At 27.4% G+C, this 17,456-nt stretch overlaps 3 protein-coding genes across 6 annotated transcripts in view; 1 reads left to right on the top strand and 2 right to left on the bottom strand.

Moving 5' to 3' along the window:
* The first annotated feature begins 10 nt into the window (after positions 1-10).
* Positions 11-4,065, top strand: LOC118066134 (methionine--tRNA ligase, mitochondrial-like). The gene is made up of 8 exons (XM_035081933.1): positions 11-346; positions 804-926; positions 1,653-1,799; positions 1,974-2,248; positions 2,374-2,605; positions 2,687-2,925; positions 2,994-3,228; positions 3,380-4,065. Exons 1-8 carry the CDS (start codon positions 112-114, stop codon positions 3,943-3,945), a joined length of 2,052 nt encoding a protein of 683 aa, XP_034937824.1. The 5' UTR covers positions 11-111; the 3' UTR covers positions 3,946-4,065.
* Amnionless (amnion associated transmembrane protein) lies at positions 3,964-8,077 on the bottom strand. Its single transcript, XM_035081934.1, has 6 exons — positions 7,773-8,077; positions 7,399-7,694; positions 7,200-7,326; positions 6,837-7,077; positions 6,600-6,753; positions 3,964-4,851 (listed from the first exon to the last, which is right to left on the bottom strand). Exons 1-6 carry the CDS (start codon positions 8,049-8,051, stop codon positions 4,488-4,490), a joined length of 1,461 nt encoding a protein of 486 aa, XP_034937825.1. The 5' UTR covers positions 8,052-8,077; the 3' UTR covers positions 3,964-4,487.
* Positions 8,051-17,456, bottom strand: part of LOC118066137 (allatostatin A-like) — a 30,398-nt gene continuing 20,992 nt past the window's right edge. Inside the window, exons 2-5 of one of the 4 annotated variants that reach the window (XM_035081938.1) lie at positions 17,098-17,170; positions 16,241-16,299; positions 12,150-12,436; positions 8,051-9,052 (exon numbers count right to left, since the gene is read on the bottom strand). In XM_035081938.1, the coding sequence (XP_034937829.1) occupies positions 8,702-9,052; positions 12,150-12,416 (618 nt within the window). In that variant the 5' untranslated portion in view covers positions 12,417-12,436; positions 16,241-16,299; positions 17,098-17,170 and the 3' untranslated portion in view covers positions 8,051-8,701. Of the gene's footprint in view, positions 9,053-12,149; positions 12,437-16,240; positions 16,608-17,097; positions 17,171-17,456 lie in introns of those variants that run through there. The other 3 variants (XM_035081940.1, XM_035081937.1, XM_035081939.1) reach the window with 3 other exon arrangements.

The raw sequence follows: 17,456 nt of genomic DNA, 5'->3' as shown, positions 1-17,456 counted from the left end.
ACTACACAAAAAAATGAAGATTGAGTATTGAGGTTTATTTAGGATTATTTAATTATTATTAAAAATACTTTATAACACGTGTTGATTTGAATGGAAATATTTAATTAATAAATGGCAAGTTTCTGTAGACTTGTGAGAAGTATTAGAATATCAAAAGTGGGATTAACAAAAAGAAGTATCATGACAACTTCTACAAATGCAAAAAAATTTTTGGATGCACTCAAAGATAACCCATATTTCGATAAATATGCAGGAGCAATTGCTAAATTACAGCAAACTAATCCTGAAGAATTTTTATCAAAGATTGAAGAAAATGAAAAAAAGAAAAAACGTGTAAATAAAAATGGTAAGCTTGATGATTATTCTCATTATTAATTATTTCTAAACATTTTTTGAGTCACTAAAGTAGATTAAGATATATTAAATCTACTTTTTTCATATAATTTGATTATTAATATTTATAAAGAAGATTTATAATCCTAAATACCTAAAACAAGATTTTGATGAAAATTTTGAGTTAATTGGAATTTTTAAATAATGGGAGACAATTTTCCAAGTGAAACAAATATAGGCCTGTGGATTATGTGAATTACATTTGAAGCTGAATAAAAAATATCTTTTTTAGTCTCCTAATTTATTTGTATTATTTATTTAAGACATAAATCTTCGTAATAATATAAATATATGAGAGAGACTTTATTTTAATTTATTATAAGCTGTTAAATTTACTGATTATTAAGATTAATATAAATGTATGATTTAAATCAATGCTTTAAATACTAAAATAAATAATTAACTTACAGATACTCCCCAAGGAAAATCATTTAGCACAGAATTTCCAGCAAAACCATCTTTATCTTCATCATTACAAACAAATACTGCCCGTTTGTCTGATGTGATGAAAATGGAGCTTCTGGAAGATAAAGGCAAGGATGAGATTGCTGAAATTTGGTTAAATTATCATAAACAAAAAGATTGTATTAGTAGTGTTATGGATAGAAAAACATTTGAAACGATGTCCGAAGTTGCATCAAAATATCCAATCTTTTTATTACCTCTTCCTCGAGAAAATGGATATGAATTTATTTTAAGTCAATTTTATGGCAATGAAGTCCATATGACCCCTTTATTATGGTACCAAACCCATCACGAAAATGCTCCTGAATGTTTGAAGATCGTTCACTACATTGATTTGATGGAATCGAAAGAAATAGTTTTGATGAAAGGAGAGTTCGATTCTAAATCTTTGAATGTTCAGGAAGCTCAGTGTCTTGCTAATGAACTGCAATTGTATTATGCTAAAAATAACAAAGAGAGATTGAATTTGTTAGAAATATTTACTAAAAAACCTGACGAATTCAAACACATGGATTTAATTAAGCAGTTGGAAACTATATCATTGATTGCAGAAGATAGAAAAAAGTCAGAAGCTAAAGAGTAAAAAATAGGTTGATAAAATAATTTTAAATAAATTAGTTTCAAAATAAATGCAATAATTTATCATTAATACACTACTAGAGAGTAGTTTTTGATTTAATTCAATTTGTTTCTATGTAAGATTTAAATAAGAAATTAAATAAAATTTATAATAAACTTAATTCTTTTCATTTCTTTTGAGTTTTATGGAATAAACAATTTATTTTTCATTCTAGTGAACAAGATTGTTTTCAAGAATTGGAGAACTTTCTGTGGTGTAGATAAAGTGCGAGCAAACATAAATCAGAACTTTGTGAGAAACTTTAGTGATTATCAAAGGAAAAGCGTCTATGTCACTACTCCAATTTTCTATGTGAATTCTGGTAAAAAATTATTACTCAATGAATATTACAATTTGTTGATGCTTTTTTTCATACTTTGAAGATAAATTAATTCTATAATCAATTTTGTAAAACTTTTATCGTTATCTGTAATAAGCATTCCATTTGTTCACAAGAACTTAAAATGATACTTTTGTATATTTATTGCTATTTTAGGTCCTCATATTGGTCATTTATATACTGCTGCTCTTGCGGATACTTTCACACGTTACAATTTCATGCTTGGTCACGAAGTTTTCTTTATTACTGGAACTGATGAGCATGGTAATAAAGTTCGTAATGCTGCTATAAAAAATGGGGTTTCAGAAAAAGATTACTGTGACAACATATCAAATTTATTTAAGGATATGTGCCATGAGTTTGACATTGATTATTCGAAATTTATTCGAACTACAGATCTTGACCATGAAAAGTCTGTTCATCATTTCTGGGTATGATCATTTATTCGATTGGTTTTATTAATAAAAGAGATTACAATTTTCTTTCAATTGTAATTTTCTTTTATTTGAAACTGTTTCTATAGATGAAGGTTTTTTTTTTAATTCAATTATTGCAGAATACACTTGAGAAGAACGGTCACATTTACTTAGGAAAGTACTCAGGATGGTATTGTACAGAAGATGAAGCCTTCGTACCAGAAACAGAAATAGAAGAGAAAAAATTTGAAAATGGTACGAGTATCAAAATTTCAAATAGTTCAGGAAACACAGTTGAGTGGATGGAAGAAGAAAATTACAAATTTCGCTTGAGTTCATTTCGAAATGACTTAAAATATTGGCTTAAAGATGGTATGGATATAAATTAAGAAAATAAAAAGATAATGTATTCATTATTAATAAGTGAAATATTTTTATAATTTATTACAATAGAAAAGTCAGTTCAACCGTTAAAATATCATAAAATTTTATCATCGTGGATCGAAGAAGGAAGCTGTTTACAAGATTTGAGTGTATCCAGACCTTCTTTTCGATCACCGTGGGGTATTAAAGTTCCCCGTAATGATTCTCAAACAATTTATGTGTGGCTTGATGCTTTAGTAAATTATCTAACTGGTATTGGTTATTCATCGGATCATAAATTGTCCAAATTTTGGCCACCGAGTTTGCAAGTAAACTATCATATTAAATAAATTTAATTGCTAAAAAATCAATTTATATTTTAAATTTATTATTGTAGGTCATCGGAAAAGATATATTAAAATTCCATGGGGTTTATTGGCCAGCATTTTTAATTGCTGCTAATCTAGAACCACCGAGGACATTATTATGTCATTCACATTGGACAGTGGATGATAAAAAAATGTCTAAGTCGAAAGGGAATGTCGTTTCTCCAAGTGATGCTGCTAAAATATTTACTCGTGATGGTCTAAGGTATTTTTTACTTCGTGAAGCTGTTCCTCACAGTGATGCAAGTAAGCTTCAAGTTACTCAAAAACCAATAAATTAATAAGTATTAAACAAGAAAATATTGAAGCGAAGTATTTTTTAAAATTTATCTCTTGAGATTGATAAATGTTCTTGAGTCTTACCAATAGCTTTTATTTTGTAATTATTGTCTTTCAGATTATAATGAAGATAAAATTCGAGTAATATTGAATACTGAATTAGCAGACACTCTTGGAAATTTAGTTAGTAGGTGTATGGGAAAAGCAGTAAATCCGCAAAAAATTGTTCCAGAACCACACATTGATCACATCAACATTTTAAATTCAGATGAAGCTAAAAAACTAGCTGAAAGTTTACACTTGCTATCATCAACTGCTCAACATCACTACGAAGATTTCAACCTCCACCGAGTTGTTGACTCTGTGATGCAAACCTTATTTTTAGCCAACAAAATGATTGAATGTCAGAAACCTTGGGTTCTAGCAAAAGAAAAGTTATCAAACAATCAAGATAGCAGCCGAAAACTAGAAGCGGCTTTAGCACTTGGTTTAGAAGCCGCGAGAATTGCCTCGCTTGTGTTACTTCCCATTATTCCACGGTTGAGTTCTGAACTTTTAAACTTTTTAGATGTTCCAAACTCTGCACGTATGTGGGATAACTGTAAATATTTGAATACGGGACGTAAAAATGTTTGTGAAAATGACAAGCAGGAAAATTTTGCATTTTTTGCAAAACTTAAATAAATAAAATAATTTCTGAGTGCATTTTATTAACTTGTATAGAATTTATAAAGCTCAAATATTGATTTTTTATAAAGATATGATAAACATTTGATATACAAATAAACAATGTTTATAACTCGAAATAAGTTTCTATTTGATTGTGTGCTATTCGAAAACTTATTTTTGTGTTTGAGTAGACTCCTTTATCTAGATACACTGTTTATCTTTAATTCGTCTCATACTATCAGTTATTTCGTTCACACAAATAAGATTTATTATTCTAAATTTTAAAAAATCGTTTTAGTATAAAATCTTACATTTTTTCAACAAAACTAATTAAATTACAATAGATGCAAAGCAGATTCAAATAAAATAACATTTTGCAGTATCGATTTACATTTCTAGTAATCAAGAAAATCAAATTTCCTACTCCCCGTTCAATTTCTAATAGATCTAATCTAAGATAGAGATGATAATGATAAGAACTTCAATAGTCTTTTATACGCGAAATGAAGTTATCTTATATAGTCTTAATTGATCGAAAGAATTAAAGAAGAAATTAATTAATCAGAGTCTCCACTTACATCTTCCGAAGAAAATACTTTTTTTTGTAACTCAGATAAGCTTACTGGAGTGTCAATATTAACAATATTTTCAGTATCCTTCGGGTTATCAATTATTGAAGATTTTCTCCGAGATCTATACAAAGGATTTTCAAATCTCTTGCCTCTACCCACGTTATCATTGTCTTCATTATCTATCTCCAGCATTTCATTTTCCGCTGTTATAGCTCTTGCAAGCTGAACATCACCCTCAGCTAAGTTTTCAAAGCGCGCAAAACCAAAAGAGCTACCGGTATTTGGCGTTCCATCGGCTCTTATTCCGTCCCTTATTGAACTAAAGGCTTCTCTCCCAATTGATATAATGCTGTAAATATTGAAAAATACAATTTAAATTATATTTATTTCTGTTTCACGAATGGTTGTTTGACTGTCAAACGGTGATAATAAATGTCTTATAAATAAAATATTAAGCATTAAAATTTTAAAATAGATTCTCTGGTTTAATACCCACTATTTGAGAGACAAAACTAGATATAAATTTTTAAGTGGTAGTAAACAACATGGTCAAGACGTTTATAGGGAGTTTTATCATCATATTTTTGATGTGATATTTCATTTTAATGAATATTAATATTATTTTTAAATTTAAATTGAAAAATTTCAATTAATTATACATTATTTTTTTTCGTACTTAAATTCATGTATTTATTCATAACTTTAATTTTATATTTATTGGTGGATATTTTTAAAATTTACTTTACTTCATTTTTACTTTGATCTTCTTAAAAATCAGCTACTGAATGATTAAAGACTGGGCAAAATTTAGCGGGCGGGAATGAAGCCCGAGAGATTGTCCAGTAGAGAAATGAGAGACATTCGCAAGTTAAAAGCTAGCTAAATTAATACCTTGACATTTACATTATTGAAGGGATACTTTCTGCATGCTACTCTATTTTTCAGTGTAAAAAATAATATCTACACCTACTTGGCACCTTTCAGAGTTTATTTTACACTCGAGGTTTCTGGGAAACTTATTCAAAGAAAGAAACTAAATAAAACGAGTTTTTTGTTTGATAAGTGCTACAGGTGCTTGCTCATAGTCCTGCGCAACAGCCACATACCTCACTATATAAGAGCCTCATATTCATATAATTGCTTTCATAGTATGAAGTAAGAATGGCTTTAGGGTGTTTGGTGATACACCATAGCATATGTAAAGAGCAGAAAAGCATATGAGTTAAGAATATTAGAGAGAAAGCAAGTTAATCTTGCCAAGTAAGGCGAAAATATTAAGTACCAGCTGTTGCGAGAATTCTAATGAAATTACGAATAGAGAGAATTAGTAGTAGGTGCCAGTCTCTGAAATTAAATCGAATGAGAGGTTCAGGAAAGCGTAGGATTTCATTTTTTCATCTGTTTTTTTATTCAGAAAGATTGATGAGCTCATTTGATGAAGTTTGATTGCTTCGATATTTCCCTCAAAATATTTTACATCGTAACTAGTTCTAGACTTACTGGCGTTATTACTTATCATTCAAAAACTATTAATTCACAATTTAAATGAACTTTTTATTGGCATAAAAAATTGTTCAATTTCAATAAAATCAGTTATAAATTTAATTGGAAACTTGAATGTATATCATAACAATTTTCTATTTAAAGTGTCAAAAACATTTACATTTTATTTTTACTAAACTTTCCATTTTATAAGTAATTAATAATACGACATCAAAATTATATTGTGTTACTTAAAAAAGTAATTATATTGTTTGTCAAAACCTAATTGTCTCAACAACTTGCTCATAACTATTACATGTAACATTAAAAGTTTACTTAATTTATTGAAGACTTAAAAGATAACTTTCTGATGCTTTAAAAAATTTATTAACATTAAAAAAAAAATTATCCGATAAGAAAATAGTTTCCCAGATGCAGACTAAATTTTTTAAAAAGAAAATCAATTCAAAGCGTAGTACTTGAAGAGTTTGTTAAAGTTAATATTAAAAAATGTTCTATTCTTTAGTAAACTAAGAAAAACATTTGTTGGTTTCCACGTCAAATAATTTTTCTTCGAAGTACAATTAATAAAATATTGAACACATGATTACTTACTAATTATATGAATACCCATAATATGGCAATGCTATCAGCATCAAGATGAAGAGAATAATAGGAGTTCCAAAAAACAGTCCAAGTGCAGTTGCAAGCACTGATCCACTCATTGATGCACCCGTGGTCTCAGAATAAATTATAGGAATTCTGTGAGCTATAGAAATCAATATCTTTTGTTAAATCATTTACAACTATTTGAAAAAATATATAAATACAAAAACAGTAAATAAAAGCAACCCATCAATACTCCGGTGAGTTTATCAACGGCTTCCTGACTTTTTATTCCCGAATAAATTCCATTCTCAATAATCAGAACTTCAGACTTTTCACCATCCCAAGATGCTCGAGTATGCAATGATATACTTCCGTAAAAATTTTCAAGTGCTTCCTCTGCTATTTCTTGCAGAGCTGCTATACTAAGTGACTTTGATGAAACTATAACACGTCCTCCACAATAGTCACAACAATGACCTTCAACCTAGATCAATGATATTTTTAAATATTATTATGAATAAATTATCATCAAAATTATTAGCAATTACATTTGTTCACTCCAACAGTTTATTGATTCACTTATCTGACAGCAAAAATTATAATGACCTGTATTGGATATTCACATCCGGGTCTCCCACATTTAGGACGCGCAATTTGACAAATTTCATCCAAAAGATCAACATTGTCTGGTTTGCATAAACAATCAGTTCCACAATATTGAAGTCCACTTAAACTAGACTCATCAAATAATAATATAATGTACTTAATAGAACCTGTGTTTAATTTAGTTAAAAAAAAAACTCACCTTACAGAAATAGGACTTTTTTTAAATTCTCTTCCATGAATCATTGATTTCCAACGCCATTCATCGATTGTTTCTCTTTCACCTATTCTCAATTCCATCACCTTCACTCTAGTATTCGGCAAGCGGATATTCAATGAATGATTCTTATCAGGCAATATAACTGTATCCATACTGCATGGAATTCTTTCTAAATGTGGTGTTGCTGATGATGAATTCCAGTTATCTGGATCTGCCCAATAAAATGGACCTTTCAACTTCCATTTTTTTATCTTTAATTTATTATTCGTGTTTACCAACTGTAATAAAAAAATAACAGAAAAACTGTCATCGTTTCTAGATAAAATATTTTTTATTCACAAACATCAGTTACTTACTTGAAGACTTCCATCTCGTGCTAAAAGTAATCCTCCATCTCTAGGTAATTCAATGCCAGAAACTAGTAAATTATCTGATGGAAGTCCAACAGAATGAAAAAGTTCTAATGGAAAAGATATGCGAGATTTGGATTCTGGAAAGGAATTATCCTCCCAATTTTGACTTGTTGACCACTCAAGATCAGGTAACCATTTCTTAGTTTGTCCAATTCTCCAGGAAGTACACTTATCAGTCAATATTAATTGAATGAAGGTAACGTAAATGATCAAGAAATTCATTTTATTGAGATTTTTTATTTATTTTTGATAATATATATATTATAGACATTTCATTTAATATTCAATTTACATTAAAGTTTAACTAAACAGAAGCTTCTGATGGTGAGTAAAATGAAATACGGAAAAGTTTCAAGATTGTTATGACATAAGGGGGCGTTCTTATCATTAATCTCTAGCGTATTTAAGTTTTATCTGGTCATCCAATTACTGTTATATGTTGTATTCTGATATTAATACAGTTGGTACATTCTTTTCAATGTATTTTCTAATATGTAGTAACAATTAATAACAAAAGAGTCAATGTTAGCTTGATTAATTCATCAAAAAGATGTAGCCACTGTGAAGAAGATTATACTGAATAATAATTTAATTTAAATATGACTTTAACTCTAAAGACTTTCAACTACTTTGTAAAGTCATTTATTACTTTTTTTCTTAATGATTACATCTTTTCAAGAATTACTAATAAATTTTTTAATAACTCTAATGTTCCATTGAAGCTTTTAAATCTCTCAAGACAGGCATTACACATTGATGTTAGAAGAATGAATAACTTATAAAATCTACAAATCCTGTCAATATTTTCTAAGAGTTACAATAGATGTCATTTTATACTTAATGAAAAAATAAAGCAAATGAAGTGATTGTTATTAATACTGATCCCAAGTGTGATCTTCATTTGAGTTCAGAGCATTTGTATTAAAGACATCTAAGTGACCTTTATCTTGATCATGATTATGCATTATTTGACTGCTGTCATCTGTGTTGTCTTTAAGCATATGTCGATCTTCATCAATGACATCAAAGATTTTAGAGCGTTTTCCAATTCCAAAATCATAAGAACGTGATGGTGCACCTCTTTTCATTCCATAATCATCGACTTCATCGTTTTTTAAGTAACTGTTGAATCTGTCACCATTTGATAAGCCAGTTAAAAATCGTAGTGGATGTATTTTCTCGACAAGCCTTTTACCAACTCCAAAAGAATAGGGTGAGTTCCTCTGTGGGAGAAAAGAGAATTTTTACGTTTGTGGTTGTTTTCATTCAATGATGAAGGATTGGATTTTATGTTGATTGATGAATTAAATATTGATTTATGGAATATTCTCTCTGTCATCTTTGTTATGTTTGCAAAAGTTTCATAATTTTCGTCTATTTTGGTCTATATTAATTCTGAGTTCATAAAATCAATAACATAATTACGAAATAATTACTCCTACGCCTACTGGTTTAATTTTATTGGATAAAATTATTGTCTTTTCAAAAATTAGTCTTGTAATAGGAAACAGTGTTCAAGTTTTTTGTTAAATAAAAGATAAATTTTCATTCTGTTGATACGCAACAGACTTGTTATAGTGTAAATTGTTATTTATCACCAAATTTTTGTAACATAAAAATAATTTTTTGGAATGTACTACAAGTCAATTTTAGTGTTCATGAGTTGATTTATGATTCTAGTCGGTTGGCTGTGTTTTGAAAAATATCTGTTGCAAGTTGTTTTGTTGCTCTAAATAAAGCACGAATGCACTAATTAATAGCCCTCCATTCATTTATAGTCATTAAGCTATTATATAACAATGATTTAATAAAGATAATGACCTTATAGTTGGATGAAAGATCAATGATAAGATCATGATGATATTTTTATTGAAAAATTACGATGAAAATATTTTTCTCCTTCTGCTTTAATTAACATTCTAACACAGTTCATTAACTACTCTTAAATAATTATTCAAAAAAACCAAAGGAATAAAATTTTCTTAAAGTATTGATGTAATTGAAACATTAAGGAAATAAGTGAATATTTATACATGTATCACTTTATGGATATTTTGTATAATATTGTATAATAAAATATTGGAAGAGACTATGCTATTGCAAGGAATGCCTGTATATATATATATATCTATTCTTATCACATTGAATAAAAAATTTTTTATAATATGCAACTGTCTGACTACTGTTTGCACTTGTCAAGTGATGTTCAGATACTTGCATTAATTTTTTTTTCGTATCGCATGCCATGTCAAACAATAGATAATAGAGTGCAATAGACTATTTGTTGAGAAGTTCTATATTTTAAAATTGAAATCAGTCGTGTCTTTGATGATCCTCCAAATATTATTCACTTCAATATACTCGTTGTAATATCAGGTATTATGAAGGGTCATGATTGAACTTTCATGCATAGTAAAAAAAAAAATTACCCCGGCATACATATTATTTATTAATAAATAAGCGGTGTTTATGCATAAGCATGACAAAATATTAATTATTTTCATTTTTTACTCGAGTTGATTTATTTCTTTGCAAATAATACAACGATATGGAAAACAAACTTCTTTCATTAAATCAACTGGTTTTTTTTACTCAACACTTTAATATATAAAGCCATGCCATTCTTTATAAATAATAAATAAATGATAAAAAATCTAAATAAATGTATTTTTGATTGTTCTAGTTTTAAAGTTCACTATTTGTGTATTCATTATTAATCATGATAACATCAATAAACTAATAGAAAAAAGTTAAAACACTAATTAATTAATTCATTTATGTTGAACTTTAACAAATCTTTCAAAATCTTTTCATTAACAAAATCACTCTCATTCAACTTTTAGTAACCTAAATAATTAATATTGTCATAAACATTATGTACACTTTTTGATAAATTACTGGTTAATATTAATGATAACTCTTTCCATATTTATATAAACATTATTTATTCCAATTATTTTAATTAAATAATAACTAGTCATATTCATCTGTCAGAAAAGAGCTGATTTCACTTCCTAAAACTCCAGGATATTTTTTTCACAATAAAAATGTCAAATTATTGAGGGAAATCAATTAAAGTGGCTCAACAAAGGAAAATGTGTCTAATTCAACATGCCAGCTTATCGCTATCACAATGCGTATTAACTGAACAAGGAAATAGTTAAATTAAACGTAAAAGTCGAGGGATGATAGTGAATAAATAATGAATATAATAAAAAAATAAATGGTTGGATATAAGTGGATTTTTGGGAATATGTGTTATATAGGAAGAGAATGTGTGGGCTTATATAAGTTTAGTTTTCACTGAGCTTGACTGCCTTATCAACGTCATTGTTACACGTAAATCCTAGGGGTTCTAGGGATTGCGTTTTAGAAGACAATCACTTTATCGAGTCACAGAAAAGATCCTTTGTAAGTGTCAAGTTTATTACTGTGGTTTTTAGGTTGCAATAACAAAGTTGCATTTCTCATGAAAACCAGTACATAGCTTTTGTATTGTCAACGTTGACGTCAATGTCATTCATTTTGATGTTATTAAAATTGGGAAAATACCACATAATACTGCTGGGAATCTATTTATGATGATTGATAAGAATCAATAGCTATGTAGTACATCAGAAATTATAATTAATGTACAACTTGAATTTTTATTGTTATAGATATTATTAAAAAATGATAAGATCTTTAGAAATTAATTATAATTTATTGTTATAAAATTTTAATCATGTCTACGATATATAAATAATAGAAAATGTAGGAATTTAATGAAAAAAAAACTACTCTAATATGAATTCAATGAAAGAAAACTTATTAAAATGATTAAAAAAGCAATACATTATTGTCCTGTTTAGTTGAAAATATTATTGTACGATAAATAAATAAAAAAAATATATAAAAAATTCTGAGAAATGTATCAGTCAAGTTCTTTTTATAAAAATCATAAAAAAAGTAGCAATAATAACTCGTTGAATTTTTTTTTTTATCACAAACTGAATAAAACGTTACTGTTTTCGTGCTGATGCTGAGAAAAATGCATCAGGAGCATAAAATAAACTGCGTTCGCGCTTTAATTGCTACAGATATATCGATGGAAGTGTTCGATAAAAAATTGTTTTCATTCAATTTATTTTCTTAATGTTTTTATATCTATATTTGAATAATTAAAAGGCTCGTGGAATTATTTAAAATGATACTTTCGAGTAATATTTCATGAAAATGTATAATATTGTATTTCAAATGTGCATTTAATGCTCTATTTGTACAATTAGGATAAAAATAAATGTATATGTTTTGTAAAATAATTGTTTCAGTGTACTTTACCTTTATGTTAGTGTCATCGAACCACCTTTTTCCAATGCCAAAGCTATATCGATATTCAGGAAACCGTTTGTATTCAGCGACGTAACGATTTTCAGGTAGACGTTTATATTCCGTGATAAAATCGTAATCCTTTTTCGCTGCACATCCCAAACGCTGCGAAATATCTCTTGCCGACCTTTCAAAAACATTTCTGGAATCTTCCATTAAACCAGTCACAAAACCCAGATAACATATCAGCAGGACGTTAACAAATCTTGTCTTGTTCATTCTTATCACACGTTTGCCTTCTGAAAGACAAAAAAAAAATATATGTATGAATGACAACACACGGAGAAGAAAAGAAGTCTAAAGAGACACAAAGAATATAGGAAATGACCAAATCGAATTTTATATTTGTATCTCTAAAGGTTTACAACAGTCATTAATTTGCACAAATTGAATTTCTCAATAGTATAGTGAACTTAATTAACGCATTCTTATGGCTTTCAAGGGTTTTTCCGTTATTTTTTTATTTTATTTAATATCCTATTGAGTTGATGAACACAATCAACACATTTGTTGGTGTTGATACATTTTTTACTTCAAGTTTATTAGCTTTTTGTCTTTTTGTACTAAAAATGATGACTTTTAAGAACATTCAACAGTTGAAGTAATTAAATTAAAGAGAAAATTCACTCTACAATATATTCTTATTTGTTGACATAATCTTGCTTAACGTGGATGCACTTGTTTCCATTTTGTATTCAATACCATGATCTCATTTATCTTCTGAACATTAGTATTAACGTTCAATACATGAGTTTTCTAAACTATTTCAAACCACCATTTTACTAAAGTGTTTGTATTATTTATCATTCTAACAAATTTTGAGATAATTTTATTTTTTAATTATAGTTGGATTCTTCCTTTAGTAGTATAATCTTTAATACAATTCTTTTGTCTCAAGCTAAAAATTACATATAAAAAAGATCTACAGAGGATAAAGTATCATGTTTGAAATTTCTTTATAATAGGAAGAGTAAAGTTACTCAGAAAAAGAGTATAATATTTCTAATTATATTGTCAAATGAAAATAATTGAATTCAAGATAAAATGAAATTCTTGTTTAATGGCATCAGGACTACTTTGATTCACATGCTGGATAGCAGCCATCATCAAGATTATGTAGTTATCAGTGATGTGTCATTGTCAGCTCTTCTGAGAAACGTTGTTATTGTATCTATTTGTAAGCTGGGCAATCATCATATAATTAATATCAATTGTTGCTATAAATAGACAGGTAAATGATGAGAACTGATGGATATTTTTGATCAACCTTCATACCTGAGGGTGATTGGATAACTTGGTCTTGGAAGGTAGGAACAATGATTTAAAGCTGGTACCATCATAGAACACGCAACGAACTTGACTGTGTGGCATTTTATTGATTTATGCATTTAAATAATTTTTGGAATGAAGAGTACCCCAACTGTTAAACAAGTGACCCTAAATGATTATAATGCAGAAAAAAATTATTCTTAAGCTAGGGTAACATCTGTTGGGAGTAGTTTAATTGAACTTGTATAAAGAAAAAATTATTTTGTGGAAAATAAATTTTATTCCACCATAGAAATAATGTTTCTCTTCAATCAAGAATATCTTGGGTTTGCTCAAGAATTAGGGTAATTTTTTCAATGTATATTTTGAAGTTGAATATTTTTTTTTACTCAAAAAATAAAATTTTATTTTAGAAATTGTGCTTTCTGAAGAAGTTTGGACAAAGAAAAAAAGACATTTGATTAGATCAAACAGAATTAGATCAAAAGTAAACAAAAATGACTAAGCTTATGTATTTTCGTTGTATTTTTTTTATCTCCAATTTTAATCATTATATTTAGTTAAAATTCTATTTAACATATAATTTTATTGTTAGATGTATTTTTTAGATATTTTTTTTTGATATTTTTCCTCAAATTGAATTTCTCCAAATCAGAAACTCATTGATATAACTGATAGTTCTGCTCGAATAAGTTGAAAAAACTTTCACTTTCTATTTTTTATGCCATCAGGTTATTTTTAAAAAAAAAAATTTAATGAATGAATGAATGAATCTTTTATGTTGATAAAGTTGCCCTAATTCGATGTACCTTTGAACAAAATAATTTGAGAGAATAATTTTTTTGTCAAATTCTAATTAGCAAACTTTTCTTTTTAGCTATTCAAATGAATCCTAAATATCAATCAAAACTGATCTTTTATTCTTGAATAGTAAACAAGCGAAAGCTTTTAATTCTTTCCTTCGGAGCAAAGTCTTGCTGATTTTATGAAATTTTATATTTCAAAATTTACATGAAAAATTAATTTCCAAGAGTGGGAGAATAGGTGGAAAAGGGATATGGAGATTGAAGCTTTTAACAACACAATCGAAGCTGTTAATCTCTAAGAATACGGTCTTTCTGGTGGGTTCGTAAATACTTCGAGACACTGAGAGAACCCTTCTATTGCTGTCAAGGGGTTTCATAATTGCCAAGGGAAAGATGTAATCTTCTGGGTGGTCGTTGGAAATATTTTATGGTTTAACTGTCAAGAATTTTACACATCTTATTCAATTATTTTATTAAGCTCATTTATATTTTATTTTTAATTTTTCAAAACAAATTAATTTATGCTTCAATATTCATTTAAATGTATTACTTCCACTTGTCGAGCAAGAATTCCTTTAAAATTAGGGTGGCATTTTAATGAAGTCGAATAATTTATAAGCAATAAGTAAGTTACTTTTATAGAATAAAAAAAAAAAAGAGAAAACTCATGAATTCTATTTCTTGAAATTCTTTTCTTCAGTAGATATGATTAAGTGATTTTTTCCAAGTATTTTTATTATTCGGTTATTTTACTCTTCTATTTTCTCATCTTATATTGGATATGAGATTAACGTCACTTCAATATTCCGTGACACTTGCACATGTCAACTGATGATTTTTATAGATACAAAAAATTGTCGATATCTCAATCTCTTTTAATGTTTCATAAATTAGCAATTTCCAGTTAAAAATTCTTCGACTTATTGTATGTCATTATATTGCATGACGAGAAAAAAATATCAGAGAAGAAAAAAAAATATTTTTAGATAATTATTGTATATTATAAAATTTATTCATTGTCAAATGAAATAAGAATTTTCAAATCAACAAGATTTCTTGTTTTTTTTTTTTTTTAATTTCCCTTGCGTTTAAATTTCGAAAAAAATATTATATTTAAACTTTAATTTTATAAAACACATAAGATTTATATGAATGAATTTTTTTAATTATATTTTTGGATTAAAATAGCTCCGAAAACATAACATAATTTCTAATTAAAATACGATAGAAAATGTCAGATTAATTTGGTACAATAGAGAAATGAATTTGTACAATAAATAAAGAACAAAACTAGGTGATGTATATTTTAGAAGTTAAATTCATACTGTGAACAAATTTGATAAAAAAAGTGGAAAATATGTCAGACAATCTGAATTTTAATTTATAAATCAAATTATATCTGAAGAAAATAAATTTATTTTTTAATGAAAAACAAAGTAAAAGAATCTCGGTTTTTTTCTGTTCTTGAAGCTTGAATTAACTTTAAAGAAAAATAATCTCTTAAAATGATAAAATAACAAAAAATGAAATAATACGTACCTTTAATAAAATAATTAGTACAAAATTATTTTGAGTAATTAAATAACCGAAACAATGATGATAGCATTTCAATAATTTATTCAATCAACCAATAAATAACTGAATTCTGGTACTGCTTTGTCACGGATTATTTTAGTCACGCCGTAGATTAATTATAGCGCGAAAATTTTAAATTAATGAACTGAAAGTAATAAATATACTAATGTGACTATTAATCAGTAAATATAATCTGATAAAATCATCAATCATTTTAAAAATACAAGACATTTTGTTTATTCACTCAATACTGATCGCACTAATTTTTATGTTTGTGAAATAAAACAATTAACTAAGCGATTAAGCGTGAAAATGAATGTCTAAGAATTTAAAAGTTGATCAAACAAATTAAGTGTGCCATAGAAGAACTTTAAGATAAAATAAAATGCTCACCTGTTGCTAGTGCCAACACTGAAGTTGAAATGTCGCGTGTTGCTACTTCGGTAGAAGTACTGAAATTTTTATTATATAATATACGAAATATATTTATTTTGACAGAAAGATCTCTGTATATTATTTTTCGTTTCTTATTTACTTTAAACTGACGTAAATATCAACCGGTAAACAAATCTTTTTATTTCTATAAATTTTTCAGAAACTCACAAAAAGATGATAAAGTGGAGGATGAAACAAATTTGAGTTTAAAATAAAATATTAAAATTTTTTAAGACAACTGAATTCGTTAGTTAATAAGGATTATAAGAATAAGAACTTCGTATCGACGGCCTCTTCCGGGCAAGAATGACGCTGAGGGCGAGTTGGTTTCGCTTCTATATAACAGCAAATCGTCGGCGTCAACGGCGACGGCGTCGTCACCATCACCATTGCTATCACCGTCGTCATGGAATTGAGTCAAAGAATCAGAGCATTCACACAATTTTGTGCAATCTTTATTAAGTCAGCACCAAAATGGGATTGTAAAAATAAGTATCTAAGACTTTTAGGTCAAAACGTACATTTTTTGTGTTATTATCTTCTTTTTTTTTTTAAATAATAAGTTTTAAATATTTTTCGTCAATAGTAATAGTATCATAATAAAAGGGTAGTATTATCATTATTGAAATAATCCCAAAGTATCATTTGATCATTGATAAAAACTTCTTTCTTAGTAATTTTTTGTTGACTATGAACAAATCGTATTAATTTTACTCTCAATAAAATTCTATTTGATTAAATAATTTTTTGTTTTCTATTTTTAGATTCTTTAGAAAAGAATAGACCATTCAAATATGATTTTATTCAATATTTACCTTCCAAAATAATTTACTTCAAAGGGATTTGTTCGTTACTAATAGGATGACTAGACTAATAAATGAACACCACCTACAAGATAAAAAAATTATAAAAAACTAAAAATTAAAATGAACTAGTTAAAAACTACTCAATTATTCTTTTTTATATATTTCTTTTATTAATAAGAATAGTAACTGTTTGTTTTTAATAAACTTTTCTTAATATATGAATGTTAATGGTAATGACAATTAACGATTACTCGAATCACTGAATATCCTAATGACATTCTTTTAATTCAAATTGATATTAGTTTCTCTAGTATTGCTGTACTTTGATTCGATAAAATAGTCGATAATAGCAAAGTAAAAAACATAAT

This window comes from Chelonus insularis, unplaced genomic scaffold (assembly GCF_013357705.1).
Source record: "Chelonus insularis isolate UGA/USDA-ARS -01 unplaced genomic scaffold, ASM1335770v1 contig_330_pilon, whole genome shotgun sequence".
Lineage (NCBI taxonomy): Eukaryota > Metazoa > Arthropoda > Insecta > Hymenoptera > Braconidae > Chelonus > Chelonus insularis.
This window is presented reverse-complemented; position numbering and strand designations above follow the sequence as displayed.

Excerpts from the sequence above, each read along its gene's own strand:
- LOC118066134 (XM_035081933.1), top strand. The coding sequence starts at position 112 with ATGGCAAGTTTCTGTAGACTTGTGAGAAGTATTAGAATATCAAAAGTG. Across the intron at positions 347-803 it reads AAAACGTGTAAATAAAAATG|ATACTCCCCAAGGAAAATCA; the intron begins GTAAGCTTGATG and ends ATTAACTTACAG. Across the intron at positions 3,229-3,379 it reads TGTTCCTCACAGTGATGCAA|ATTATAATGAAGATAAAATT; the intron begins GTAAGCTTCAAG and ends ATTGTCTTTCAG.
- Amnionless (XM_035081934.1), bottom strand. The coding sequence starts at position 8,051 with ATGAATTTCTTGATCATTTACGTTACCTTCATTCAATTAATATTGACT. Across the intron at positions 7,695-7,772 it reads CACGAGATGGAAGTCTTCAA|TTGGTAAACACGAATAATAA; the intron begins GTAAGTAACTGA and ends TTTTTATTACAG. Across the intron at positions 6,754-6,836 it reads ACTCACCGGAGTATTGATGG|CTCACAGAATTCCTATAATT; the intron begins GTTGCTTTTATT and ends TGATTTCTATAG.